This window comes from Paraphaeosphaeria sporulosa, assembly GCF_001642045.1.
Source record: "Paraphaeosphaeria sporulosa strain AP3s5-JAC2a unplaced genomic scaffold CC84scaffold_2, whole genome shotgun sequence".
Taxonomy (NCBI): Eukaryota; Fungi; Ascomycota; class Dothideomycetes; order Pleosporales; family Didymosphaeriaceae; genus Paraphaeosphaeria; species Paraphaeosphaeria sporulosa.
Window position 1 is genome coordinate 854,403 of NW_017253361.1, and position 27,650 is coordinate 882,052.

A 27,650-nucleotide genomic window follows, 5' to 3' on the forward strand; every position below is an offset into this window, starting at 1 on the left:
TCCGCAAAGCGAAAAGCCAAACACAAAACCCAGCCCAGAGCCGGTGAAGGTGACACAGCGCGAAAAATGTAACCACCGACGTCTTCTCTTCCACTCTTAGTCCACACAGAAATATCTAGTCATCAACATCGCTCTCAACCTCCAACTTCATGCGCCGCTCCTCGTCCATCTCCCAGTACGTCGCCCAGGACAACAAGAAAAACGCGCCAATAATGAGCAGGCCGCCGACGAGCGCGGCCGGGGTAAGCGGGCTGTTGAGCGGTGGGGGCAGCAGCTGGTCGACGATGGCCACGATAAAGATGGTGAGGAGGGCGGCGACGGAGGAGAGCACGGGCGAGGTGAGGGAGATGAGGATGAGAAAGGAGCCCGAAAACGCTGTTCCGCAATGTTAGCTTTGGCCTTTGGAACTTTGTTTTTTGTTTGGTTGTTATGATGGGGTGTGATGGGACTGGGGCTAGGCGGGTGAAGAGAGACATACTCGCATTCGCAAACACACTAATCGCCATCATCCACGCCTGCTCCCCGTGCGGCAGCTCAAAAGTCTCCCACCCCATGTAGTGCAGCACCGGCAGCGGCACCCACAGCACGCAGATGGTAAACAGCCCAATCAGGCTGCCGAACGTGTTGGCAAACACCATCCCCCGGTGCGGCGCACACCCCTCGGGCGGACACGCGAGCCGCTTGTACAGCACCTCGTAGAAGCCGTACAGCACCGACCCCACCCCGATGATCATGTTGCCCAGCGCGCGGTTCTCCGCCACGTGCGTCGGCGGAGCTTTTTCGCCGCCTGCGCCGCCGCCCGACTTGCCGCCCTGCTTTGCAGGGGTTGTGTCGCCGTAGGCGACGACGAATACGCCGAGGATGGCGATTGCGACGGCGAGGATCTTGTTTGTGCGGACTTTCTCTTTTAGCAGGGGGATACTGAAGGCGTAGGCGAAGAAGGCGCTGCAGTTGTATATCGCGGTGAGGTCTGAGGCGGTGGTGAGGTTGACGGCGAGGTACCAGCTGCCGCCTGCGACGGTGAGGGCGCAGGTGATGAAGGCGGTCATGCGCAGCATGTAGCGCACGGGGGAGATCTGGGACTGGCGCGGGGAGGGGTGGAGGGTCTGGTGCTGGACCATGAGGGCAGTCTGGCGGAGGAGCTGGACGTGGCGGCGCCAGAAGGTGGAGAAGGGGGTGGAGAGGTCCTGTAGGCGCATGAAGGCGAGTTGGAGTGGCCAGAGGATGATCCAGGAGCCATGGGTCATGTAGCTGTGATGTTGTCAGTGCTGCCTCCAGCTCCCATCACGTCTTGGGCACGTGGGACCAGGGCGTACTCACAGCATGCAGTACGGCTTCTCCCACTTCAGCTCGTGCTGGATGTACACGGCCGTCTCCGTCTGCACGGTGAAGCTGACCAGGCTCAGCGCCAGAAAGATGGCGGCATACGTATATCTCCGCCGCGTCTCGAGATGGGCCTGGCTCGCGGGGTCCCGCTCGTGGAACGTGTGCGTGCTCCTGCTCATGCTGCTCTCGGTCCCCTCGTCATCGCGCTTGTGCGATCCGAGCAGCGGCGACAGCGAACGGCCGTCCCGCTCGCGGTCGACGTCGGGCCGTAGGTCGGAGGGCATGGCGTTGCTCGGGGCGCTCTCATCCCAGTCGTCGAAGCCGAGGTCGTCGTCGGGGGAGTCTGGCTCGGCAAAGTGCACGTTGTTGCCCTTGTGGTTGGCCGTGGGGTGCGGGATGTCGGCGACGGGCGAGCTGGCTCTGGTGGCGGCGCGAGACCGGGGCTGTGGTGTCGGGATGCCGTTTCTGTCGAGGTCTGCGTCAAAGAGAAGGTCGCCGAGGCGGGGGGTCGCGGTCTTGCGAAGGGGGATGCTCTCAGGCATATAAGCGACACCGTCTGTCCTCCTGGGCAGCGCGGCTGTGGCAGGTGGAGCGCTGCAGCTCACTATCGCGAGCGTGGCTTTGCTGGGGTTTCGAGTGGATGCCGCGCGCCGCAAGCCCTGCCAGAAGCACGCCGCGACGCCCCAAGGGTCCAATGCCCGTCAGGGGTCGGCGCCCACGCACGCGCGCCCTGCCGCCCTTGCCGGCCTGCACGCGGGTCCGTCGCCATGGCCTTGGGCAACGTCCACAAGCATGACTCCTTACTAGGCTTGGTGGGACCCGGGGGTTCGCTCGTGATGTCTGCAAGTCACTTGCTTTGACAGCGGCCCCGTCCAAGACACGAGTCATTCTCAAGCATCATCTGAACTGAACTGCTCAGGAGTGAACTGATCTGCTGTGATCTGAACTGAACTGATCCGATCTGAACTAAACTGATCCGATCTGAACTGATCTGGACAGCGCAACGCTTGCATTCGTTACTCATGTGGCGTTTGCCAGGGGGAATCAAAACACAACACACATCGTACAACGAGCCCAAGGGTACAAGTCGACAGGCACGCGGAACATGACGTCGTAGCCAGCGGACCGCCTGGCGCACCTACACGGGACTCTGCTCCAAACCCTCCGCCCGCTCCTGCGTCTCCTCCTCCTCCAGCTCCTTGAGGATCTCGGGCAGCATCGACTCGATGTCCTCCTCGCGCTCCCCAATCGCCTTCGCAATCAAGCTCTTGTACACGCCCTGCTTCTCCCCCATGCCCGCAACCGACAGATTCCCTACTACCTCCCGCACCAGCTCCTGCCGCTCCAGCTGCGCCCGGTGCAGCAGAAGTGCTAACCGCATCTTCTCCGCGAGGTCGATGGGCGAGTTGGGATTCGCCTGTGGTGCAGCGGCGCATATGCGCTTGAGCTCCGTCATCTGCTCGATTTCGAGGAGAGACTCCGCCTCCTCGACCAGCATCCGCAGCTCATCTTCTTGCTGCCGGTCCGCCTCGTCGTCGCCCAGGTCGATGTGCAGCCCGTTGTGCATGCCCATGAGCTCCGACACCTGCTTGCGCGTGGCTTCGAGCTCCGCCTGCCGCTTCTTGACCACGCGTTCTGCGTCCAGCGACTCTGCTTCCTTTTCTTGCAGTTCCGCTTCGTAGGCTGCGGCGAGCTCTTCGCATTTCTCGAGCAGCGTGGGCGCCACCTTGGTCATGAGATGGGAGGCTGTTTGCGAGCGGTACTCGGTGCGCTGCGATTCGCGGGTTGAGAGGCTGGGGAAAGGTAATGACAGCGAGGGGACCAGGTCGTCTAGATGGGATCCGTGTCCGTTCATCCTCTGGTCTAGTGGCGGCGCAAAAGGCGATGACGATGCTTGCCGTGGCCGGCCGTGCATCCGCCGTCGCTGGTTCAGCTCGCGGATGAGATCGTCCGCTGTCTCGCCCTTCTTGTTCGGTATGTCGACGGAGACGTTGCGCCCCAGCAGACTTCGTACACACTTCCGCGCGCCATGTCGTGCAGCTATCATGATAGCGGTGTCTCCATTCTTGTCCTGCGCATTCAACAACCGGGTGACCTCGTCTGGAATCCATGTTTCTGACAGCTTGTTGATGATGCAGTCTAGATAGTAGCGCGCGCACGAGTATTTGTTTGAGCTGCTCGTGGTCGCTGCGATGTGGTGGAACACGGTGCTGCCGAACCAGTCGGTTCGGACCACCGTCTGCTGGAAGATCTTGATCATGCTCTGCATGGTGCCCTTGTCGTGGTTGTTGGTGAACATGACAGCGCGCATCAGCGGGGTCTCGAGGTTGTTCGAGGCGCAATCTATGCGCGCGCCGCGCCGGATGAGCTCCTTGACTACTTCGAGATCACCCATGGCTGCTGCCCAGTGCATCGCCGAGTGCCCCTTGTCGTCGATGGCGCGGTCGAGATTGACGCTGGGGGGCGGTTCAGGCGGCGCGACGAAGCCCTCGTCAGAGTCGAGGAGCATAAAGTAGTCGAGCAGTGCGTCTGCCCACATCTGGTGCTGCGTGTCCTCAACCGACATCTGGTCGACGCCCCGCTTGCGCTTCCGGCTGCTGGCGGAATACTGCGACGCGGAGAGCATGTCCTGGTCGCCCAGCATGCTCTCCGACACCACAGTCACATTGTCGGGCGTCTCGTCGCGGTAGATCTGCGGTGCCTGGGCTGGCGCTTCGTAGGGATCGTCGCCTATCTGCGATTGAGAATTGGACACAAAGGCTGCGCACTCGTCAGCCTCGCCTTTGCAAGCTTCACAGAGGAGAGCAGCCTCCTACAGTTCATAGCTTCGAGTGAATACACATTATTACCGTTTGCTCTAGCTTGGGCGGCGGCGGTCGCGCGCGCAGCCTTGGGGCGGCTCGAGGCAGCCGTCGCGTGCTTGGGCGCAGGCGGGGGGCTCCTGTCGCCGGGGATGTAGTCGAAGATGGGCAGCATCTTCTCGAGGACGCCGTTGCGCTCGGCGAGCATGCGGCCGTCGTGCAGCGGGATCCATGTGCCCTGGTACTTGCCGTAGCCGCCCTGCACCTTCTCGTGGACGCCCTTCTGCACCTCGCGCTCGAGAATGCGGGTGCGCGCGGGCTTGTCGTAGTCGGCTACCTTGAGGATGTGCGTTGCATTGATCCAGTCGTCGGCGCGGCGCCGCATCACAAAATGGCCGGCCACTTGAAGCTCGTACACCGGCACCTGGACGCAATCAGCGCGGCTCCGTGGTTGATGTACTGCATGTCTTTGTCGTGCGCCTATCTACTGCGACTCTTTCTCTGCGCCCTTCTACCGGCACAGCGACGGTGCCGGTGCACTGCTCTTCGTCGTCACCCTCGCCGACTTACATTGCTATACGTGGCGGAGTAGATCTTGCCATCGGGCGCGGGGGGCATCCTGACCATTCAGCCGATCAACGCAGCTCGCGGGCGGGGATATTCAATGTCGTGGACGAGGGACGCGTCGCGGTGGGCACACGCGCAGGGAGGGCTCCACCCGCGCTGCAAGTGCCTCGCTCGTTCGCTCTCGCGCCAAGCCAAGCCCCAACCAGCCGAGCTCCTCCCGCGACGACCGCGCAGCACTTCACCTCAGCGGCGCCCGCACCCACGCCCACACCCGCCATTGAGCCCCGCCGCCCGCCATGACCGTCACCGACACCCTCAAGAACGCCGTCGGCCTTTCCGGCGGCGAGCCCCAGAGTCAGCGCCCCCGCAATGCCCCATTGAACCCGCGAAGAGCACCTGCTGATGCGCACACAGAGGCCACCCGCGACGAGATGAGCGCCGCCCGCCTGCCCCTCGCCTACCGAGACTCGTGCGCACATCTGCTCATCCCGCTCAACCGGTGTCGCTTCGACGAGTACTACCTGCCCTGGAAGTGCGAGGTACGCCTGCGTCCAGACCGCCCTTCCAGCTTGCACACACGCGGACCTGCGAGCCTGCGAGCCTCCAAGGAAAAAGGAGAGTGAGGACAGCTTGCTAACGCACCTCTAGGACGAGCGGCATTCGTACGAAAAGTGCCAGTACGAGGAGTTCAAGCTGCGCGTGAAGAAGATGGACGAGCTGCGGGCGGCCAAGAACGGCGCGCGGAGCAACTGAGCTCACGCACGAGGGATAGGAGCGGAGGAGTAGACGCGATACCAGCTTGACGCTGCATGTATATATCCGCGGCAACGGAATCCATCAACTTTTAGCATCTTCAGCGAATGAGCGACGGGCGTTTCACTTGAACTGCACTGCTGATTTGGCTGCGGGGGTGTGCTATTGACGACGAGGAGAAGTTTGTGATGCGCTAGAGTCCAAGTATGGGGTATCTCGTATCTCATGGCGAGAACATTGCGAACTGACAGTGTGGAGACTGGGGTATGACGACGAACGAAGCCGGGATTGAAGCACAGTCTGGATCCACAGGGCTATTTGGAGTCAAGATGAAAGGGAAGCTGATTAACTCAACACGAAGGCTTTCTTACGTAACTCACTGCTTCACGGCGTCGAGAAACTCAAGAGCTGTCACAGCCAGGATCCAGTCACTCGTTGTCGCGCCAGGTACCAAATGCAAGCTTCGAACTAAAATGTCTGCAGAATCCGTGAGTAGGAGGAACGACCGACGTCGCGGCCCGCAATCCCTTATCGTCGGACTCGTCGACACTGATATCATTCTCGTCCCGCTCAGCAACACGTTCATCGCACCAGCCCTGCTATAGTCGGCAGCATAGCCTATCCTATTAAGCGTATAGAGCCCTCCTTCCCACACTCAAAAAGGTTCGATCCACGTCCTCAAACCAACGTCAGAATAGAAGCCAAATGTAGATACTGCCAGGAACCCAATTATAGCGTCCGGGAATCTCCTATGTTTCGAACACAATAAGTGTCACGCTGTCGTTGTTTCCCAGAACAAAAATACCAGCGCCCTTCTCGCAGCCTGTCGTTCGTCAGCGCACGCTTTCCCGCGCCTTCCTCGAATGCCACGCATGATAGTCAGCAGGACGGCCTTTGATCGAAGCCAGCCAGCCGTGCAGCGTCCGCGTAAGGTCGAAGACCGGCTTCCGTGCTGGAACTCAAAACCGACGCAACACACGAGCAGCTCAGGGCATGGAACACCTGACCGTATCCACCGCCGCGGCCCGCCTGCCTGTGAGCCAGAAAGCTAACCAGGTACACGACGCAGATGTACCGTGTACGATGCTCACCCGGGCATCGATATGCATTCATCTACGCACGCAGCATCGCGTGAAAATAAAGTCATCGCGGAGTAAGTTGCCCCGGTGTCCGATGCCTCACCAATCTATGCATCCCACCCCAGCTCTATTCTCCCCCGCGGACGATCGATCGATCGTCGGACTGACGGAACGTTTTGCGTCGGGGGGTGTATGCACGACATCTATCTCAGCGTCGATATATTGCGCCGCATCATGTGACGTCGGCGTCGCCGAGATGAACACGGATGAAGTCGTAGTGGTAGATGATGGTATGATCAATCGTTCATTTATTCTGCGATAAGAGGACTCAGCAGTCTAGATACAGTCGTTGTGCAGTCCACCAACCGCCTCTGCTTGCAGGGACGGAGGAATGCCTAGTCAAACGGCACACGACGGAGGCGCTGCACGCCGCCTTTTCGCTCTTCGCCTTCTGCGCCAACGGCCGCGGGGACGCGGATCCCGCAGCAGTCGCCCCAGCCTTTGCTCGCATGCACATGTCTCTTCCCATCCTCGTCGCTGAACACCCTTAGTTCGCCGCCCTCGTCCTCGTCCTCTTCGTCCGCGAGACCAAAGTCCTCCTCGTGAGACATGCCCTCTTCCGCTGGGATCAGCGACCCGAAGAGGAAGTGCTGCATGACGGGTAGTTTGCTCAGAATCTCCTTGACAAACATCTTCCTCATCCCGCCCTCGATCTTGCCCCAGTCCCGCGCCGAGGAAATGTCATCCAGCATCGGACTATGCCACCTCAACCCATCCACGTTCTTCACGCTGTTCACGTACGCCACCTGATCCAAGTACAGCCACTCTCTGCGCTCCTCCTCCAGCACAAGCGCATTGTGAATCGCCTTGGGCGTGATGTAGGGGTGGTGCAGCAGCTGCGCAGCACCGAACAGGAACGGCAGGAACTGGTAATCATCCAGGCCCCAGACGCCGTGGCTCCCCGCCGGCTCTAGGTAATATGCGCCCTGTATCCTCCGCATCAGGTCCAGGTAACGGGGCAGTATGCGGAGCGCGAGCGCGGGGAAGGTCTGGCGGGGCAACAGGGCAAGCCGGTTCAGACACAGCAGCCACAGGAAGAAGTTAAGCTCGTGGCCGGAGCCGTAGTCTATCCGCCGCTTGTTGCCGAAGGCGTTATGCAGGTAGACTGAGATTTCGGCGACCTGCGCTTCATCGTGGAGACCGAGGGAAGCGTGCCAGGACGGCAGCGCGGCGGAGACGCCGTCGAGGAAGGTGCGGAAGACGGGATTGCCGAAGCGGCTGCCTGTGTCTTCGGGTGGATTCTTCTCCAGTATTTCCTCTGCTGAGTCTAAGATGTGCACGATACTGTCGACCACGGGCGACGTGTCGGCTGCGCTGAGGCTGCTAATCGGCCTGCCGCGCACGCTGTCTGAGACGCCGAAGATGAAGCCTGTGACGAGGTCGCATGTCGGGCTGGCGAGGAACAGTGCGTGGTCAGCGGGGCTGAGAATGCGTCGTGTCGGTGGGGTGTAGCTGTGGGAGGCGAGGTCTGGCGGCGGCGCCGGGAGAGCGGGTGTTGGTGGGGGAGGGGTGGAGGGCGGCGCGCGGTCCGAGGCGCGCTTCCGGGGTGTGAGTTTGGGGATTTTGGCGGCGAGAGCGGGCGGTGCGAGAGGGCCTGCTGTGGGCATGGCGGGAGTGTGCAGAGGTGTGGTGTGGTGCGGAGGGTAGCTGCATTGTCATGTAGAGCTGGAGCTTGGGCACGGTGCGCTTAGGTAGGTCCCCAGTTTTGGAACTATTTGGAACGCTAAGAGTGGCAGAGGGGGCAGCGCTGCGAAGGAGTAAATGCACGGTACAGGTTATCATATTACTAGTTCAAATTTTCTACGCAAGCTACAGTCGTGGTATCGTTTGTTCAAGCAATCTCGTCCTTCCTTCCAGCTCACTTCGACGCCTTAAGCGCCTTCTCAATATCTGCCTTCAGCGCCTCAGGCTTCGTCGTCGACGCCCACCTGCCAATAACCTTTCCGTCCCTGCCAATGAGAAACTTCTCAAAGTTCCACTTCACCCTCTTCAGCCCCATGAGTCCAGGCTTCTCGCTCTTGAGCCACTCAAACACGGGATCCGCCTTGTCGCCGTTGACATCGACTTTACCGAGCACGGGGAACGTCACGCCGTAGTTGACCTGGCAAAAGTTCTGGATCTCGTCGTTGGAGCCCGGGTCCTGCCCGCCGAACTGGTTGCACGGGAAGCCGAGGATTTGGAAGTCGGGGTGCGCCGCGTGAAGTTCCTTGTAGAGCTTCTCGAGGCCTTCAAACTGGGGCGTGAAGCCGCATTTTGAGGCTGTGTTGACGACGAGGACGACTTTGCCCTTGAGGGGGGTGAGCGGGTACTCGTTGCCCTTTTCTGAGGTAAGGTTAACTAAGGAAGATGGGAGATGTGGGGGTTGGGCGTACTGTCTTTGGGCTTAAAGTCGAAGAAGGTGGTGGCGGAGGACATGGTTGCGAAAGTCCTGGTGTGTAGATGCGCGGTGTAGACGGGTCGTGCAAGTGTAATGCTAGACTTTCGTGGTGGTGTGAGTGGTGTGGTGGTGAAGGCTTTAATACCGTCACGCGCTAGGCGTCTGGCGTGCGAGACAGAACGAGGGGCAGCACGAAGCGGGGCTGTGCAGCTGTTACGGAGCATGTGCGGAGCGGGTGACGAAACCAACTGCTGCTCTAGCCAACATAGGATTACAAACGGCAGAACGTTGTGTGTTATCAAAGGCCCTTCGCCGAGGTTCAGCGACGTGTATCTGGTGATTTGATGGGGACTTGTCAGCGAGTGTGGTCTAGCTCGGTGACGTATGCCGATTTTGTCGCTGCTCCCGCAAGTCGGCCGAGGTATGCCTGACAAAATGAGCGCGATTCCAACCAAAGTACATATACGGTTAATGATAGCGAATACGAATAGTGGTGAGGTTGTGTTAGTCTTGCACAGCTGCGAGGTGTCGGTTTACGCACAACGGTGGACAATCTCGAGACATAGACTGCAGGGCCGTTCGACCTATGCTTAACGACGCACGTATGGCTTAACTTCGTAAAATATATTTCGATACAATACATAGTTATTAAGCTCTGCATAGTAAAGAAAGGAAGGCTGCCCACAGGTTGTTGGCTGACAGACAACCTCCACATCTTGATGATGGACGTCCTGGTAGCATATTGTTATTCCAGCGCTCGTAGCGATTTTTGAATCTATCCAGGGCAGTGCATATCAATCACAGCAGACCGAAGAGAACGTGCGCGAGAAACAACGTTGTTAACTTAACTATATACAATGCAGCAAATACAAGACAGGAAACAATCTTAGGCCGTGAAACTTCTCTCTCTCTCTCTCTCTCTCTCTCTCTCTCCTCTCCCCTTTGTCTACTTCTTCACTCTATAAGGACTGCACAGCTAACAATTCTAACCACATAACACGCAAGCGCATACCACGGCCTGAAGCCTCCCAAGGTCGGGCCGGGTAGCACGCTCCTCTCCTCAAGCGGAGCTTTGTCGCTTTGGGTAATCAATCCAGCCGGGGTCCGGTCGGTGGAGAACGTCCAAGGTGAGAGGATCCAATTTCCAGAATGGGATCCAAAATCGGCCATCCAGTGTGGTCCCAACGGATAAGAAGCATGGCATGGAGCCATTGAACAAACCTAGCGTGGTCTAGCAGACTCACGTATCTGAGAGGGCTGTTCATTCGGCGAACTCCTCCTTAGTAGCAGTGTGATACTTCTCGCGCAAGGCGAAGAAGTCATTGATCTCCTGTCGGAGCTGGGCATCTTGTGCTTCGCTCACGTCGCCGAGGTCGTTCAAGTCGGCAAGCAGAGTGGCAATGGACTGTTTCTTCATCGCCCACTCTACGTTTAGCTTAGTACGCTGGCGCTCACGAAGCTGTTGTTGCTGGGCGGCCTTGCTGATCTTGGCCCTCTTCTCAACCCTGAGGGCAGACGGGGTGCCAGTGGCCTTGCGCTTCTGGAGGCGGACCTTGCGTGCCCCAGGCTGTCCGTCCAAGGCAGAAGCAACGTCCTTGTCACCCTGCCAGCCGTGCACGCGACGCATGTGGTCGAAGAGGTTGTAGCGACGAGGGAAGCCCTGGCCAGGCGTGGACCGCTCGCAATCAGCGTAGTGGCAGAGGTTGGGACGAGCGCCGTGGCCGTGCATGCCGTGTGCTTCTCTCTCGTGACGAAGCAAGCATGCAGTTGAAGAAAAGGGTATGGACTCGCACTTGGCGACCTTGCAGCGGAATGGCTTCAAGTGAGAATCAACGTACTTGTCGTAGTTGCACTTGAGAGTCGTGGGCTTGTGGTTACAGCCACTCTCACCCTCGCTTGGGCAATGATAGAGTCCATCTGCATCAGGCTCCTTGGAGTAGAGAGGGTCGCTCCTTGCAACCTTGTGGTGTTCCTCTTCGAGGCTCTTGAGCTCCTCGTTGTCTTCCATCAAGAGCTCCTCCGAAGGCGAGTTGCTTTGAGTAGCGTCAAAACTGTTCTCGCGATTAGCAACGAGAACTTTGAAAGCGATGGTGGAAACGTACCCTAGGCTACCTAGTTGTTGAGATTCGAAGGCGGCCTCAGCAAAGGACTGCGGCTGGAGTGATTGGACAGGAGACGCAACAGAAGCACGACCGGTAGAAGAGTGTGAATGTGCCGACGCGTGGCTGAAAGTACGCTCAGCAGCGAAGTATGAGGTCGGTCGTACAGCAGTCTCGATGCGAGGTCGAGCAAGGTGCCTTTGAGGCGAAGGCTGAGATCGGAAAAACTCGTTCTCATTGTTCATGTTGTACGAGGCATACTCATAGTTCGATGCTTCGTTTGAACCCCAAGCAGCGAAAGCACTGGGTTGCATCGCTTGTGCCATCGACGGCGAGTATGTGAAGTCCTGCGCGGAAGAGGTATTAGCAAACCACTGGGATCCGTTCCCAAAGTCCATGTTTCCGGCATTGTGGACCTGGTTTATGTCGTGAGACTCAGGAAAGGCCACGAAAGAGTCGGAAGCCAATGATGGGGAGATGCCTTGGTCCATGAAAGAGTGGCTTGTCGGGTTCTGGATGGGAGAGCTCTGGTAAGCTCCACCTCGTCGGCTGGAGCCTGACTGGCTTTGATATGCGCTGTCCATGCTGTACTCTGAGGTGGCGTCGACTCCCTTAAAATCCTTGAAGTCGATCATGGAGAACAAATCCTGTCCAAGAAGGGCTGGTCCGGAAATGTCCTCTCTCCACTTGGCAATGTTCACGGCCGGGCTGGGATTGCAAAAAGAAAAATCCAGGCTGATGTCGAATGCAGACTCGCTAGAAACCGTTGGTTAGTGTCGCGAACGAAAAACTGAACATATGAGATAAAAGATTTCTAAACGAATAGGAAAAGCCATATGTTAGTAAAGCCGCCTCAGTCGCTCGCGCCCTAGATGCAATGAATCAGCCACAATCCACGCTTCACATCATCTTCAATCATTACATACCTGGAAGAGCACTGTCGTGTACACACACCACGGCCAGATGCGAGGTTGAACCAGAGATCACGACTTGTCAGCATGCAAGGTAACGGCTTGGCGGTCATTCCATGGAATGCCCGGGGACTCCAGTGGCAGGTTCGACTCCGTGGCAGTGGGTTGCAGGATATCCTCAGACTCCGGGTGGTCAGAACAGGGCAAGCAAACACGGAAACATTCTCCACCGTGGTAGCCATCAGTGAGAAAGCTGAATGTCAGTGCGAGATCAATGGGTTGGATGGGACAGGCAAATTTGTGCCTTCTATACGTACTTCAGGGTCGACAGCTGCCTTGGTCTGCAGCGTCTTCCGTGAGCTCCGTGGTTCTGACCGGGTACAATCCATGGGCTGGTGTCCTGACTTCTCCTTAGGTATCCTCATGGAACATCAACGACATGTGCAACGCGGGGGCAGTTGGTAGTCCTAGATCCTACGGGATGTTGGCACGTTCGCACACCATCAAGCTCCGTCGACAATCATAATAGACGACTTTGCTGAGGTGCCGTGTTGCTAGACCCACCTTGGCGTGGTCGGAAATACACTAGTTGCGATGCTCGCCAAGTGACCAGTACCTGGATGGCTCCTCGTGCTCACCGACTTTTGAGCGGTTGACGATCGGAGTTCCGAGGTCGGCGCTTAGAGCTTAGTTTTACATCCTGATAGGGTTGAACTTACCGCCGCTGCATGGGCACGCGGATGAGCCTCCAGACTGACGGCGCAGTCGGCGTAGAACAAGAACAGGAAACCGCGGCAAAACAGAGCAGGAAAGCAAGCGGCCTTGGAGTGTCCATGGAACGGGAGTTTAGTCCTGGGTCGAATGTGTCCATCCTGTGGCTTCCATAGCGGGTTGCAATGGCCTGGTGCTGTATGGCTCAAAAACAAAACAAACATAGGAAAATACAGTACTGTCTCATACATGATTTTACGTGCGTGTGAAAGCAGAACAAAAGGGATAAACCGTTGGGCAGTAAGTACCTGGTAGGGCTTCCGTCTGGGCTCCGAATTGACATCCTGAGCAAGGGCTCTTGTGTGTCTACAAAGTCTTGTGTTTGTCGGTATTCTCGCTGAGTCGCGGTGGCAGAGGTGAATTTTGCGTGCAGAAAGTGTGTCGTGCGTTTGTCGTGTAGGAGTGAGCGAGGCAGAGGAGCGACGAGGGGGGGGCGGGAGTAGAAAACCAAGACACGAGGAGCGGCCGGTCAGCCGTGCGTCTGAGAACACAAATACGGGATAGCGCTACGGTGACAACGCATCCAAAGGTGGGGCCATGTCGCTGGGCAGTCGTTCGTCTTCCAAGGCAGATTGGCCGACGCCCAGGAGGGGGACAGCCAGGTTCTTATTCTTCGCGCGCCGAGCGAGCACGACTGGTGCGAAGTTGCATGCTCCGGCCCGTCCGTGAGCACTGCTCAGAGGCGCGCTCCAGGTGCTGGCGCGGCGATATGCAGGCGCTTCGCCAGAGGCACAGCCCGGGATTGGCAATTTGGAAGTGAGCGAACATCCGTGCTCAGTTACACCGTGCCAATCCCAGGAAGGATCCTCGCTGCTCGTCGAAATGCGCGCAGAGGCAAGCCGGCTCGATAACGCCGCCAACGTCGCGGACTGCGGCACCGACCAGGATGGCGCGAATATTGCATGCCTGCTTTTTCGGTCCAGCACCAGGGTGACGCCGAAACTGGTTCCCAGACGGTTCTAAAGCAGCACGCATCACGGACAACTATTAAACATCGCTCTTGCGGAACTAGCAGCATGTGTGGATTTGATTGAGACGGCTTCTCGGCCAGTCACACGCGGGCACCTCTCCCTTCAACCGTCTTCCTGCCATGGGCCTGGCAGTGCTGCTTCCAGGCCGCGGACGCAATCAGGCAGTTGCGTCAATGGCGCGGGAAGGCTGCATATTGGCATGGAGCAGAGGAAAAGTGACGAGTGGAGGTGTAAATCACAGTTACACGGAGCAGGTGTAGCAATCATTTTTTCGGGCTAGGAGTGACACATATTACAACGTACGACATACTGTCATCGAGCGTGTCGAGACAAGCGGTCTGGTAACATGGCTCGGCCCACTGAAGCGAGCCACGACGGCTTTGTGCCACAGAAGCACCTGTCATGTTCGATGCAAGGTGCAGCCTGTTTGAAGGGTCAGCGTGAGCTCCTTTGGTTCGTGCAAGAGAAAAGTATGGATGCGTGTAATCAGATAGGAGCGAAAGACAATCAAGTTTCATCCGCAGCGACCTTTGGTCTCGGTTGAACTATGCTTATGTTTGTGTATTCATCAGGGAAGCGTGGGTGAGCAAAAGACAAGCTTACGTACCTGCTCGGATTGGCCGGCTTCTTGTAGGGCCACAGGGGGACGCTGGAAGCGCTGCCATGACAGCTCATAAACAGAGTTCAGCTATCGCATTAGTTTCATCCAGGCCATCTTATATCAGCGATGCTGAAGGTTGAGAACAGGAGGATGAGCTTTGGCACAGGTCAGGAACAATCCCGACCGACGGCCCGACTCGAGGCACCGCGTGCCGATCATGGAGCGTTCGGGAAGGCGCCGAAACAGACCTTGAAAGGGTGTGGCAGATACGGGTTGGTCCCTGTCAATCTTTGACACAGGAAGCCCAAAGTCGATTGCTGCCCAAACATACGACGAGCCTCATAATGCTGCGGTCGCCCCTATCCGACTAATGTGTGCTGACAGATTGTAGAAGGCCATACCGGATACTGCAACAAAGTTTGACCACGTTCAACAAGAAAAGAAGAGGTGTGGAACGGGTTGTTGCTGCGAAGGAAGGACAAGGCTTGTAGTCAAAAAAATTCGCCCGGAGCAAATTATTCCGAACTTGCTGCTGACATAATAGAGGCCTCGGCATCACATGACTGCTGCCTTGCACGTGTCTATGACATCATCATAGCACGGCTCCTCCACAGCCACCACCTTGGCCGTCACACGTGAGCTCAACGATCGTCAGGGCTCCCGCTCAACACCAATCTGACCATGAACAAGGACTCCTTCGGATGACATCAATAGCAGAGAGATTTTGGTGGGTCCTAAGCTAGCAGTGGGTTGTACCACGTCTCATTCGCAACACCATCAGCCCTCTGTGGTCGTTCGGAAGAAACCCGCAGCAGATCTGTTGCAACCATGACTCCGCCCTGACTCAGTACAATATTCCTGTTGTTGATCTCGTTGTTGATCTCACGGAGACGGAAGGGTCACTTCCCGAGCCTCTGCTGCGGATCGCGCATGACCCTCCAAACCCAATAACGCAATGGGCATTGTGGCTTTCTAATAGCACCGTTCGGTCCGGTTGATAAGCCCGCGATACGCAAGCTTTGCGTCTTTGGATCTCATGATATGCAGCATGCTGACAAAGTCGGAGAGAGGTAGCCAGTCAACTTCTCCCTATCAGTTCAAGAAGCCAGATGTCGAGCGGGCTGTAAAGAACGCAGCTCGTATGGTTAGGGCGGACGCAGTTCGATTTCTAGTGATCCTACTCGTCGTTGGATTACCGGTCCATCCTCTCCTTTGTTGGCTTCCTCCATGTCATGATTGTTACTGTAATGCAGGGTCCAAGCTAAGATCGCGAACAATGCGGGGAAGCTGAATCCGTCAGCCCATTGGTTCGATCGCGCTGCACAGCGTAACGCTCATATGATTCCTCTAGGAATCATTGTGGGGTGAGCTGAACAGTGGCTCTTATCAAGGCTACGCTGTCCTGCACCTGAGTCTCGATTCTCGATCATTACCCTATCATTCACAGCTACAATCAGAACTCAAATCTCGAATCTCTCCATACATAAATCGCCATGCCTTCTCCATTCCACCAGAAGTATTCCAGCCAGACTCATAAAATTTTTGGAGACAACACCACGCCAATGATGCCCACCGCCCCAAAGCAGGACGCTGACCGAAGGTCGTCGGATTCATCGATCAGCTCAACTTCGGGCTCCCCAACATCGGAGCGAAGGAGGGTGAGACAACCACATCTCCATGCTGTCAATGCAACTAACAATGCAAGTCATCCACAAGCAAATTTGCAAACCTTGAGGCACTGAAGCGGCCCCAGGATGAGACGAGTGTGAACAGGAGATCCAGTCTGCAAGACTCATATGGCAAAGTTGGCATGTTTGGCACGATGTGGAACAAGTGAGCTCAACAAACACAACATGGTCATGAAGGATAGCAGACTAAAGACCACTCCAGTTTCACTCGCGGACCATCCGCTCCCAAATCACCACCCAAAATGAAGGAGCCGCGTGACGTAACAACACTTCGGACGGAGTAAGCTCTTCACACGTGGAGTTGGGCGTGATCTGATGCGTGAAAAGAACCGACTTGAAGAGAAGTGACTGCTTGTGGGGAGAATGAGTGGTTGACGGTGTGAACGAGGGCCGTTTGTTTCTGTGCTTTAGTTCGAGATGCTACCTGTATATTATGAGATTGTGTAACAGAAAATGAGATCTGATGACATGAATGCACATTACTCGATACTACACTTGCAATCGCTTGCGTGTTGCCCCGCATGGTGGTGAGCTTGGACCAGTCGCGTGGGGACTGACGTACTTTCCACTTGTCACGAACTCCAGGCAGGCCCCAATACCACTTCTTCTTGACGCGTTTCATAGCCCATCACACAACAGGACTCGTGCGCATACGCGTTGCATCCACATATACACATTACAGCCTTGTTTTCTCCAGGACTGCCTGAAACAGAGGCTGCCTAAACATGGCGACAGACTTTCCAGACCCAACGCCCATAAATCTCAACAGGATGCTATCGCGGCTAGAGCACAACATCCTGATCGAACCTGCACCTGAACTCCGGAAGTCACCGTACACGCGCGCAAGAACAAGAGCGGTATGAAGCTGCAGTCTTATCCGATTGCAGGTGCTGACTACCTAGAATGTCGAACACGCGCGCACACTACTCCTCAATCTCGAGCATTCCGCATCCTCCCTTCCCTCTAAAACCAAAAAGTCCGCCCTCCAGACCAACCTGCAGAAGAAGCGCGACCTCATCAAACAGCTGAATCAGCGCCTATACGAGCTTGACCAGCTCGACGACTCAGAATCGGACGGTTCGGTGGACTCAGAGGAGGAAGAGGACAACTTCCCTTCGTATGCACCGCATAGGGCCGCAGACGCCGGGCTCGAGGTCAACTCAACTGATGGGGAAGGCAACGAAATGCTCCAAAACGCGGCACGAGGTCTTTCAAACGAATTGCGGCGGCGAGCTGGTGCGCAAGACGCAGATACATTAGCCACGGGTAACTCACTGTTCCCTTCGAAAGCTAAAACAACAACGGGCGAGGCACATACCGACGCCGTCTTGTCAGATCACAGAAGCGAGCAGGAGACCCTGGAGACAAGCCTACTCGACATGGCGAAGCAATTGAAGCAGCAGTCACTGCACTTCCATCAGACACTCGAAGGGGACAAGAGCGTCGTAGATCGCGCTCTGTCAGGGCTAGACAAGAACGCGCTGGGCATGGAGGCAGCAGGCCAAAAGATGGGTACGCTCAGACGAATGACCGAAGGCAAGGGCTGGTGGGATCGCATGAAACTATACGCTCTGATCTTTGGGCTATGGGTTTTTGCCTTCTTGATCGTATTCGTGGGGCCAAAAATCAGATTCTAGCAGCTGTTGTCGCAACGGCAATTGTCGGTGAATTGCATCAAGATACCCAATACACAAGTCGCGTATGCGACATCTACGCAGCTTCAGGTTGAGTGAACCTTCTCTCCGTCCATCCTAATGTCCACTGCTCAATTATTTTAAGCGGCATTGAGCTGTCTCGAGGGCTGCAAACTGACAGTCATAGACACAGGCCGATCCGCCGATCTGGACCGCGCCTCATCCTGCGTCCCCATCTCTTGGCACCGTCGATCTTCCGTCCCTGTTTTGGATGCAACCAAAGCACAACAACTTCACTTGCAGCTTTTTCTGCCACCTCGGTCCTCATATCTCTACCACGACATGGCTATGGAAATGATGCAATTGGGCTCTCGCGGTACGCAACCATCCCACAGCGTACTGCATACACCCAGCTTTCCTTGTACCTATCCAGCACCCCACTGACAACCTTCCCAGCCCTCAACCACTCCTCTTCGGACACCGAAGCGGAATACGACCGCCTCCGCGACCTAGCGCGCCAAGAAGCTGCCCAGCGCTCCTCCTGCTTCGACCGCGCGCACCAAGCCTACGAGTCCGGCGACGGCGCGCGCGCCCACGAGCTCTCTGAACAAGGCAAGCGCCATGCCGCGCAGATGGACGCCTACAACCGGCAAGCGCGCGACTTCATTTTCCGCGCCAACAACTCCGAGGGCCGTGTCGCGTCCGATACAATTGATCTACACGGGCTGTTCGTGGAGGAAGCTGAGGACGTATTAGAGGAGCGCATCAAAGAGGCGAGAAGGCAGGGCCAGACGCACTTGCATGTTATCGTAGGGAAGGGAAATCATAGTCGCGGGCATGTGCAGAAGATCAAGCCGAGGGTCGAGCAAGTGTGTAGGGAGCTGGGGCTGCAGTATGCGACGGAGGAGAACGAGGGTAGGATGTATGTGAATCTGCAGGGTGGGGCTGTCGGCAGTATGCCGCCACCGCCCCAGGCACCGAGCTATGGTGGGTATCCTGGCAGTAATGACCATGGTGGGCAGCAGCATGGTGGACAGCAGCACGGTGGGCAATACGGCGGACATGGGGGACAGCATGCTGGTGGGCATCAACAACAACACGGTGGACAGCACCAGCAGCAGAATAATCAGAACGATGAAATGGAGGAGATGGTTAAGAAGGGGCTGCCGAAGCTGTTCAGGGCGCTCAAGGGGTGCTGTGTTGTCATGTAGGCTTGGCTATTTGCATAGGCGATGGAATGATACCCTAGGTGGGGCGCAAGCCTCTGTAAGTAGATGGATTTTGGATATGGTGTGGCAATGAAAGGGTTGTTCTTGGGATTGAGAGTTTATGCGTGCGTTGCTGTGGGTGTACTGGTGTTGGTGCTCGCTCTGAGTGCCCCCTCTTGCACGCCGATCTGCGCAACCACTGAATGCGAATCGGAGATCGGGAGGCTTTATGCAATGTGTTCATGGTTGGGGGTGGTCGTGATGAACCTGGGGTGTGGATCGTGGGGCTGGAGCCTACCATACGGCTTCTATATCAAGTTTTGCGGTAGCTCCTCAACTGTCTTCAATGAGCGAGCGGGGCTCGGTGTCGGCAGTGATTGCGGAGTGTTCAACATTGTACTTCATGATATTGTCTACGTAGTGACTGCTGGATAATCTGAGTATTGTTCATAGACCCGTCTCAACAAAAAGCTTCCCAACCAGCCTGGAACGTCTTCACGGCGATGCAAGACCTTATGTTAGAAATAAGGTGAATCAAACTTAGACGCATCTTGCCAGTCACAAGTGTTTTCACGCATCAAGATCCTTCATGAACGCATCATTATCAAGTTGTTGCTCTAGACTGCTTCAAAGATTGATGCTGGGTTTTCGCTACATGAACAATCGCGCTCTCATGATTTGAGACTTAGCCAGAGTTGGCGGTTTCACTAATACGTTCACTATTCTCTCAAGTCTATGTTTGGCTGCGGGCTACTTGTTCAAGGCATAGATGGGAGGTGCTCACCGAGATCAAGTGATGCGTGGCAGGAAGCGAACACAGTGCCTCCGAGATTGAGGTCATGCCTAGCTTCTAAACAATGGGCTTTCCATTGGGCAAATAATGTTACGTCAATGCATTGTTGAAACTGTTGACCGAACACACTCGTCGATGACTTCCCCCAGCACCAATGCACCATCCGCGATTGATGACTCTCATCTATGTAGTCGAAAACTACTTAGTGCTAGCGAGGTTGACCATCTTAAGGAATCTGTGGGTTGTTGCCACTTGCGTCGCTCCTTCCACCTTCGCCTTTGGAACCCCATCGTGCGTTTTGTGTACGCACTGCCTTAACCCACATTGTTATCAGTAACTCGCTATTTTACCCAGTATACTGGTATTCAAATCACATTACGCTCGATCCATCCTCGGGTACACAGTCCCGCTTGCGACATGGCCCCGCCAGCGTCAGATGCTACGCAACAACGCTCAAGCCGCTTCACAATCCGCAAACTCTTCTCATGTCAAAAACGACTGGTTCGTACTTGAAGGATCTTTGCCACCGATTGCCTTGTATCTAACACCATATTAGACGCCAAAGGTCTTGGAAGATGCAGAAAAGCAAACGCCTACGACTGAGGGCAGTTTGTCGGCGCCAGACCATCAACAATTCCGCGCAGGTCCAGAGTATGCAACAACAGTCTCTGAGTCTCGGGAACAGACTTTATCCACTGGAGCATCACGACCAGGGGCTGTGGCTACCAAGGAACTAAGCTCAAGAAGACCGGCGAATGCCCGCAATGGAGCACGACTCCTCTTTAGGAGGAAGCAAGCCGACGCTCTCAAAGACGCAAAGGTGGAGCCACGAAAGACTGCAATGGTTCGCAAAAAAGAATTTCCTCCCAGTATCGGAACGCATTCGTCTGGTCTGAGTTTGGGAAAGATGATAAGGTCTGGGATTAGTGACGATACAAAGCGGCTGCTCAAGGATGCATTTGAGGATTTCTGGGAGTTCAAGAGGGAGCAAGAGCGGAACCGAATACGGGAAGAGGAGAAACAAGAAGAGATAGCCCGGGTTGAGGAGGTAATGGATGTTGTTGAAACCAAGGTCGTTCGAAAGGGATCAACTATCAGACACGTCAAGGTTATGCGGCCTGCTGTAAGGCTGGAAAAGGGCGTCTCACTCGATCCAAACCAAAGACTTGCATCAATGAACATCACTGATGGCAGGAATCGTGCGGGCGTTTCATCTTGCTCTAGTATTGCAGGCAGTCAGGCAGCGGAGACCGGACCTTCTTCCACCACTCCGGTGATCAGTGGGTCCATCATGGACCGAGGGCCTGGCTTCAAGCGACGGCGTCTCTCTAACCATTTCGGTGTACAACCGTGCAAGCCATCAGAGAAGAAGTGCGATTCGTTCGACGGCCCGAGTAATAGCATCAGGCTTGACTTCGCGTAAGTTAGCAGTCGTTTACTTTGTTCTGCTCAGGTATACGAGTCTAAATTGCATGCTTGCCGTCGATGGCATTTCTAGAGTACTCAGCGCGCTGCGAATGGCCAGATCATGATAATATGATCCATAGAACGAAACTAGTTTCTTAAAAACTACGTCTTCTAGTTTGCTAATGTGCGATGGGAACCTTGTGATAGCTGGCTGGAACACTTCTCACTTGCCTTCTCTGAACATGGTTCTAATTATACACTTTGAGCATTTCGTTCAACTTTCGAAAGAAACTGTAATTTCAGGCGACGTTGACTGGTGTGCATGAGTGTTCAGCGATGGCAGGTTGGCTAGAGAGTGCACACACACGGTTGCATCGTGGTGTTTTTGCGCATGCGGGGAAAGGTTGATCTTCCCTTGAGCGCTAACCCTGTTGAGTACTAGAAGATCTACACTAAATTCGAAACGCATCTTCACTCTTCCTCCTCCACACACATCGTGACTTTAAGCATGCACAGCCTGAGCTTATCATGACATCAAACAGTCAACAAGTACATATCTAGGCCTGCAATCCCGACTTGAGGCTCACGCGCGAGATTGTTCGGCATCCCTAGTGGTAGCCATCTCTGATTCGCACGAGAAACCTCTCTAGCCGCTTCCGCAAGGCAGATCGACATCTATTGGGGCGGAAACTCAGCATTCGACTTTTCCTCCTGCTGCAGTCCCTCATTGAGCTTCTGCGCAATCTCCGGATACAGGAATTTTCTGCCAGTCCTCGGCCAGTGAGGATTTTTAGCGAATCATGAACGTTCTCGCAACGACCTGTAAGAAACCAGCCATTGAACCCCGTGATACGCCCCATGGCAACGCAGCCACCCTCCATCCACTAAGATCCATGTTTCATTTCCATAAAGGGTAGGTAGGAGCTAAGCCATGCTGCATTTCAGTCGATTATATAGGCCAGACGTGGTTCTCGAGCAACAGCTCCGCCGTCGCCTACCTCGAGGTCATGCCCGCTTCATTGACGTTTCTTCGGACATGGCTCCTTTTGGGGTCTGCATTGGTGCCATGGACGCAGTCGGCTCCGGTAAGAAGAGTGGATGAATGTCCTGGTTACACTGCGAGCAATGTGCAGAACACGGACCGAGGCATCACCGCGGATTTAACGCTTGCCGGTGCTGAATGTAACGTGTATGGCACAGATCTACACGACCTAAAGTTTGAGGCATCTTATCAGACAGGTAAACCGGTACAGAGATCAGGCATTCTTCTGTCAGCGCGTTTCGATGCGACAGACTGTACCGTGATCGCAATGGCTTTGGACTTACGCTGATGGGATTCAGATTCTCGCCTTCATGTCATCATATACGACGAAGATGAGCAGGTGTATCAAGTACCAGACTTCGTGCTGCCACGACCTACAGGCTCGGTCACATCCGACGAATCACAAGTGGAGATCACCATCGAAGAGTCACCGTTCTCTTTCACAGTTACGCGGAAGTCCAACAAGGAAGTAATCTTCACCACCAAAGGATCTCAAATCGTCTTTGAAGACCAATACATCCGTCTGCGTACATCGCTCCCGGAGAATCCCTACCTGTACGGCCTCGGTGAACACACCGATCCTCTGAGACTGCCGACATCAGACTACGTCCGCACGATGTGGAACCGCGATGCTGGTGGTGTTCCTCAGAAGTCCAACCTTTATGGTCAGCATCCTGTCTACTTTGAGCGTCGAAACGACTATTCTCACGGCGTGTTCTTGCTCAATTCGAATGGAATGGATATCCTGATCAATAATGATGATGACCAGTATCTCGAGTACAACACCGTTGGTGGAGTCATCGACCTGTACTTTCTCGCCGGCCCTTCAGCGATGGATGTTGCTCGCGAGTATAGCGAGATCACCGGCAGAGCGCAGATGATGCCGTATTGGGGCTTTGGCTTTCACCAGTGTAGGTTTGGGTACAAGAGCGCGGACGAAGTCGCGGCTGTGATCGCGAACTACAGTGCTGCCAATATCCCACTTGGTACGTCCGCATCACGCTAAGACGACAAAATTATGTTGACTGAGACCCCGCAGAGACCATGTGGACCGATATCGACTATATGGATAGCCACAAGGTATTTACACTGGGCGAAAGCTTCCCACTCGACAAGATGCGTAGTCTCGTTTCAAATCTGCACGCCAACGATCAGCATTACATTGTTATGGTAGATCCAGCAGTAGCATACCAAGACTATGATGCCTTCAACAAGGGTAAAGAAGCCGACATATTCCTGAAAAATAGCAGTGGATCGATCTACCAGGGAGTCGTATGGCCGGGTGTTACCGCATTCCCAGACTGGTTTCATGAGAAGACGCAAGATTATTGGAACAACGAATTCGCCACTTTCTTCGACGCTGATAGAGGTGTGGACATCGACGCACTGTGGATCGATATGAACGAGCCGAGCAACTTCTGCGAGTGGCCCTGCGATAATCCCGGAGCCTCCGCGAAGAGAAGCGTCGAGGTGCGACAGGACAGCGGCTCGAAGAAGGGTCTTCCCAACAGGAATCTCCTAGATCCGAAGTATCAAATCCACAACGAGTTTGGCGTGCTAAGCAACAAGACCGCTCGAACCGACATTGTTCACCAAGGCGGTTGGGCAGAGTATGGTGAGTGGATGTTTTATCCTTAAGTGGCCTGGCAAACATGTTAACACTGCCATTTCTACTAGACACACACAACCTCTACGGCACTATGATGAGCAAGACAAGTCAAAAAGCGATGCTTGAGCGCCGTCCCGGTCTCCGGCCGATGGTCATCACGCGCTCTACCTACCCAGGTGCTGGCACTTACGTGGGGCACTGGCTGGGCGACAATATCTCGGCATGGGATCAGTACATCATCTCCATCCGTCACCTTTTGCAATTCGTTTCTATCTTCCAGATTCCGATGGTGAGTCTATGCGAGTCCTCTCAGCACTTCCATTGATTAACGATTGTCAAGGCCGGCGCAGATGTTTGCGGCTTCCTTTCGGACACAACAGAAAGCCTATGTGCCCGCTGGACAACACTCGGCGCGTTCTACCCGTTCTACCGGAACCACAATGTAGATGGAGCGATATCGCAGGAGGCATACCGCTGGGATAGCGTGGCCGCCGCAGCCCGTAAAGCCATCGACCTGCGTTACCGTCTTCTTGATTATATATACACCGCCATGCACCTCCAAAGCACGGATGGTACACCCATGCTCGCCCCAGTCTGGTAAGTCTCTCCGCATTCTTTCATGCCTTGGCCTCCCTGACATGTACACCAGGATGCACTATTCGAACGACCCCGCGACCCTGACCATCGACGCGCAATTCTTTTTCGGACCCGCGCTACTCGTATCTCCTGTGACCGACAAAGACTCCGACTCCGTGTCCTTTTACCTCCCCAATGACATCTTCTGGGACTTCCACACGCTGAAACGCGTCACTCCCACCGCCACACAAACCACATACTCCAACCTGAGCACTAGCGATATCCCAGTGCACATCAAGTGCCGAAACATCATCCCCTTGCGTGTCGCTAGCGCAAACACGACTACCGCTCTACGTAAGCAAGACTTTGAACTTATCATTGCACCGAATGGTGAGGATAAGGCATGGGGAAAGCTTTACTTGGACGATGGTGTCAGTCTAGAGCAGGAGGCGGTCAGTGCAATTGATTTCATGTATGATGGAGGAACGCTGAGGATGGATGGTACATTTGGGTATCATGCGGGCGTGGGACTTAAGACGGTGACGGTGCTGGGAGAGGGCGACGCGGTGAAGTACGAGCTGAATGAGAAGCTGAGTGGGGCGTGGGAGCACAGTTTGAAAGATTTGAGGAAGAGTAGCTAGCTTTGCGGATCGACTACAGGAAGCAAGAGCTTCCGTTTTCGTGTTTAGGAGATTGATAGACTATACTTCTAGATGAATTGTTACTTCATGGGGCCGGGGTGAGCTACACTTATGGGAACATATCGCAATGGTAGTTTGTTGGCATATGTATTCATTCATGCAATTTACGTGTCCTACATCTTTTGTAGTAAATGCCAATTATTTATAGATTTGGGTCCTCGCGAGGAGCAAGCCTCAAATGTTCTGGATACACCGTGGCTGAATCAAGTGCCTCGTATTATACGAGGCTCTTTACCGAAGGCAGCTAAAGCCCCCAGCTGAACTCGTCTGAAAAACATAAAGGAACAGCCCTCCGAGCGACTTCGTGACCATGGACTTCGATTTTACTGTGTCGCACAAGGCGACGCCATATTTTTGCTATGGGCTCAGAACCACCACCCCCGCCATCACGCCAGAACTCGTCAGCGCCAGCTCCACCGAATTTCAATCAAAACTATGCATTTGCGCTTTTGCCAGGCCAGAGCACATCGGCGCCATATCCAGTTAACTATTCCAACCAGTATGCACCTCAATACTACAGCGCGCCCGCTGCGCTACCTCAGAGCGCGAGTGTGCCATACCCATCACCTTATGCTCTGCCTCCTCAGAGCGCATATTCGTACCCATCAGCTTCTGCAGGTCCCCCAAATGGCGCATCGCAATACTCGTCCATACCGCAACCGCAAAGTTACCAGTCAGGACCACCTTATACTTATGGCGCACCTCCGCAAGTAACACCGCAGCAGTCGACACAGTACTACCCCACAGTCCCCATGCAAGCGGCATCAGATGCGCCTTGGAAACCAGAACAAACTGCGCTGAACAGGCGGCCACCGCAGCATGCATCCAAGGTCGATGCGCTCTCGGCAGTCTCCATCCAGGACGGCGACGACCCCAAGTCTTTTTTCACTGCAGAGACGCTCGGTCGCTACACCAAGATGTTTCCCGAAGCGGAAAATGATCAAGGTTGCCGGCTGTTCATGTATGGGCCGAAATGTCCCACTGCCTTGCTGGTGACCCTGTTCGAGCACTTCGACTTCCCACGCTATTCGTTGTTCCCGTACGGTCTCTTCAATGACTTTTCAAAGACAAATAAGCCTGATGCGGGCTCCTGCAAGTGCCAAAGATGCGCGAAGGGCGAGAATTGTGGTCATTGGGCACTTCATCGCAATCTCCAATTCTTTCTTCAACAAGATACCTTGCCGTCGTCAACTAAGCAGCCGAAAGTCGAAGCCACGTCGGATGCAATCATGATATCCTCTGGATACGAGTAGGTCACGTGTTCACTATACCGTAATGTCGGCGCGCTGATCAAGCTGTAGGGAGGAGAGGTACCTCCTGGCAGATTGGAATCTGCAGATTTTTCGCTTCCGCTCCCGGCGTGTTGAGACTATTGAGTTTGCCTACGATGCCCTAATATATCAAAACTACGAGAATTCGACCAAATTGCGATCCGCTCCACTGGACTATCTGCTCTCTCAACTTGAAGTCATCTTGGAAAACTGGGATGCACTTCTTGTGTCATCATCGCGCTTCCTCGACTCATTTGTAAGCAAATCCAAGACTTCGACGGGTAAACTCTAACTTGACCGAAGAGATTTGAAGTCCTTCAAGAGCGCCTAGAAAAAGATCGCAACATCGTGAGGAACCTTGTCAGTGCGGCACAGCGCTGGGAAGAGTTTCGTCGAGTCCTCCAAAGTCAGGTTTTGAGCTTGGAAGCCCTTGATAATATCCATGATGATCCGAGGTGGACCGAAGGACGCGATGACTACTGGGAGATCATGGCTGTATGCCGCGGATACATGCAGCGGTTCAAAGCCATTGATTATCGGATCTGCACAGAGCTAATCAATGAAACTGATAGTCTCATCCAGCGGGTTACCAATTTGATTAGCATCGATGAGGGATATCGATCGCGCGAACAAAACGACAGTATTCGAAGACTGTCGTGGATCACTGTACGCACGCACGATGTATCATCATTGATACCAGCTAACAGGCAGTTTAGTTCATATTTCTGCCTCTTATCTTTGCAGCGGTAACCTGCCCTCACAATGAAAGCCTAGGACGTTACTTATCAGCAGTCAGGGCATTTTCGGCATGAACGTAGACCTTTTCAGCAACGATCCATCATGGCTGTATTACCTTTACACCTCATTGGTAGTTATGTGTATTGCTATGGGAGGTTACACTCTATTGCGATCGAGAAGGCGAGTTGCAAGACTTCTCACGATCGTTGTCTTGGCTCCGCTCGGCGTCTTGATTCTGATCTGGGAGAAATTCCGCGAGATGTGGCCCCAACGAGGGGAAAGGAACTACAATCCTGTTGTCGACCTTGAAAACCAGGAGCTGGGTCCGAAGGATGAATTCACGACCGTGTTGAAGTGGGCTGCAAGTTCTGGTCGAACAGATATTATCCACAAAATTTTCCAGGACTCGAAAAGCGATAAAACGAAGACAACTGCATCCTTATCTTCCGGAGAAGCTATCATGATGGCAATAAAGAATGGGCATGTGGATGCGGCAAAGTATCTAATTGAGTCTGAACACTTTGAGGAATATAAAGATGTGGACAAAGCGACGCTGCTCCATTGGGCAGCGAGATATGGGCAGGCTTCAGTGGTGGAGAAGCTCGTCAGCAAGGGCATGAGTTTGAATGACAAGGACATAGAAGGTCGCACTGCACTCGACTATGCC

General features: G+C 54.8%; 10 protein-coding genes across 10 annotated transcripts; 6 read left to right on the forward strand and 4 right to left on the reverse strand.

Moving 5' to 3' along the window:
• Positions 1-115: 115 nt before the first annotated feature.
• CC84DRAFT_1183816 (uncharacterized protein) lies at positions 116-1,610 on the reverse strand (the record flags this gene model as incomplete). Its single annotated transcript, XM_018180707.1, has 3 exons — positions 116-375; positions 479-1,251; positions 1,321-1,610. The coding sequence occupies 3 exons, from the start codon at positions 1,608-1,610 to the stop codon at positions 116-118; spliced, it is 1,323 nt and encodes a 440-aa protein (XP_018039850.1).
• An 854-nt stretch (positions 1,611-2,464) lies between these two features.
• CC84DRAFT_1110923 (apses-domain-containing protein) lies at positions 2,465-4,807 on the reverse strand (the record flags this gene model as incomplete). Its single annotated transcript, XM_018175266.2, has 3 exons — positions 4,698-4,807; positions 4,176-4,551; positions 2,465-4,107 (listed from the first exon to the last, which is right to left on the reverse strand). The coding sequence occupies exons 1-3, from the start codon at positions 4,752-4,754 to the stop codon at positions 2,465-2,467; spliced, it is 2,076 nt and encodes a 691-aa protein (XP_018039851.1). The 5' UTR covers positions 4,755-4,807.
• Positions 4,808-4,990: 183 nt separating this feature from the next.
• On the forward strand, positions 4,991-5,447 carry CC84DRAFT_1212914 (NADH-ubiquinone oxidoreductase B18 subunit family protein; the record flags this gene model as incomplete). The annotated part of the gene is made up of 3 exons (XM_018182488.1): positions 4,991-5,048; positions 5,109-5,233; positions 5,343-5,447. 3 exons carry the CDS (start codon positions 4,991-4,993, stop codon positions 5,445-5,447), a joined length of 288 nt encoding a protein of 95 aa, XP_018039852.1.
• Positions 5,448-6,921: 1,474 nt separating this feature from the next.
• Positions 6,922-9,001, reverse strand: CC84DRAFT_1172057 (PTPA-domain-containing protein; the record flags this gene model as incomplete). The annotated part of the gene is made up of 3 exons (XM_018179952.1): positions 6,922-8,233; positions 8,449-8,908; positions 8,959-9,001. The coding sequence occupies 3 exons, from the start codon at positions 8,999-9,001 to the stop codon at positions 6,922-6,924; spliced, it is 1,815 nt and encodes a 604-aa protein (XP_018039853.1).
• A 1,223-nt stretch (positions 9,002-10,224) lies between these two features.
• Positions 10,225-12,215, reverse strand: CC84DRAFT_1172058 (uncharacterized protein; the record flags this gene model as incomplete). The annotated part of the gene is made up of 2 exons (XM_018179953.1): positions 10,225-11,818; positions 11,989-12,215. The coding sequence occupies 2 exons, from the start codon at positions 12,213-12,215 to the stop codon at positions 10,225-10,227; spliced, it is 1,821 nt and encodes a 606-aa protein (XP_018039854.1).
• Positions 12,216-15,809: 3,594 nt separating this feature from the next.
• Positions 15,810-16,288, forward strand: CC84DRAFT_1083401 (uncharacterized protein; the record flags this gene model as incomplete). The annotated part of the gene is made up of 3 exons (XM_018174010.1): positions 15,810-15,974; positions 16,022-16,149; positions 16,207-16,288. The coding sequence occupies 3 exons, from the start codon at positions 15,810-15,812 to the stop codon at positions 16,286-16,288; spliced, it is 375 nt and encodes a 124-aa protein (XP_018039855.1).
• A 232-nt stretch (positions 16,289-16,520) lies between these two features.
• CC84DRAFT_1160632 (synaptobrevin) lies at positions 16,521-17,990 on the forward strand. Its single transcript, XM_018177542.1, has 3 exons — positions 16,521-16,861; positions 16,907-17,728; positions 17,826-17,990. The coding sequence occupies exons 1-2, from the start codon at positions 16,730-16,732 to the stop codon at positions 17,639-17,641; spliced, it is 867 nt and encodes a 288-aa protein (XP_018039856.1). The 5' UTR covers positions 16,521-16,729; the 3' UTR covers positions 17,642-17,728; positions 17,826-17,990.
• CC84DRAFT_1160634 (smr domain-containing protein) lies at positions 17,829-18,963 on the forward strand. Its single transcript, XM_018177543.1, has 2 exons — positions 17,829-18,014; positions 18,095-18,963. The coding sequence occupies exons 1-2, from the start codon at positions 17,981-17,983 to the stop codon at positions 18,847-18,849; spliced, it is 789 nt and encodes a 262-aa protein (XP_018039857.1). The 5' UTR covers positions 17,829-17,980; the 3' UTR covers positions 18,850-18,963.
• A 1,093-nt stretch (positions 18,964-20,056) lies between these two features.
• On the forward strand, positions 20,057-21,372 carry CC84DRAFT_1235008 (uncharacterized protein; the record flags this gene model as incomplete). The annotated part of the gene is made up of 3 exons (XM_018183836.1): positions 20,057-20,140; positions 20,196-21,058; positions 21,222-21,372. The coding sequence occupies 3 exons, from the start codon at positions 20,057-20,059 to the stop codon at positions 21,370-21,372; spliced, it is 1,098 nt and encodes a 365-aa protein (XP_018039858.1).
• Positions 21,373-21,875: 503 nt separating this feature from the next.
• Positions 21,876-25,008, forward strand: CC84DRAFT_1202211 (uncharacterized protein). The gene is made up of 6 exons (XM_018181759.1): positions 21,876-22,285; positions 22,388-23,074; positions 23,128-23,703; positions 23,766-23,986; positions 24,038-24,294; positions 24,347-25,008. The coding sequence occupies exons 1-6, from the start codon at positions 22,054-22,056 to the stop codon at positions 24,912-24,914; spliced, it is 2,541 nt and encodes an 846-aa protein (XP_018039859.1). The 5' UTR covers positions 21,876-22,053; the 3' UTR covers positions 24,915-25,008.
• The last annotated feature ends 2,642 nt before the right edge of the window (positions 25,009-27,650 follow it).

What these genes read in the sequence shown, in the direction of transcription:
- CC84DRAFT_1160632 (XM_018177542.1), top strand. Translation starts at nt 16,730, where the DNA reads ATGGCGACAGACTTTCCAGACCCAACGCCCATAAATCTCAACAGGATG. An exon ending in CGCGCGCAAGAACAAGAGCG is followed by an intron (nt 16,862 to 16,906) that starts GTATGAAGCTGC and finishes CTGACTACCTAG; the next exon opens with AATGTCGAACACGCGCGCAC.
- CC84DRAFT_1160634 (XM_018177543.1), top strand. Translation starts at nt 17,981, where the DNA reads ATGGCTATGGAAATGATGCAATTGGGCTCTCGCG. An exon ending in GATGCAATTGGGCTCTCGCG is followed by an intron (nt 18,015 to 18,094) that starts GTACGCAACCAT and finishes CAACCTTCCCAG; the next exon opens with CCCTCAACCACTCCTCTTCG.
- CC84DRAFT_1202211 (XM_018181759.1), top strand. Translation starts at nt 22,054, where the DNA reads ATGCCCGCTTCATTGACGTTTCTTCGGACATGGCTCCTTTTGGGGTCT. An exon ending in TGAGGCATCTTATCAGACAG is followed by an intron (nt 22,286 to 22,387) that starts GTAAACCGGTAC and finishes GATGGGATTCAG; the next exon opens with ATTCTCGCCTTCATGTCATC. An exon ending in AGGCGGTTGGGCAGAGTATG is followed by an intron (nt 23,704 to 23,765) that starts GTGAGTGGATGT and finishes CATTTCTACTAG; the next exon opens with ACACACACAACCTCTACGGC.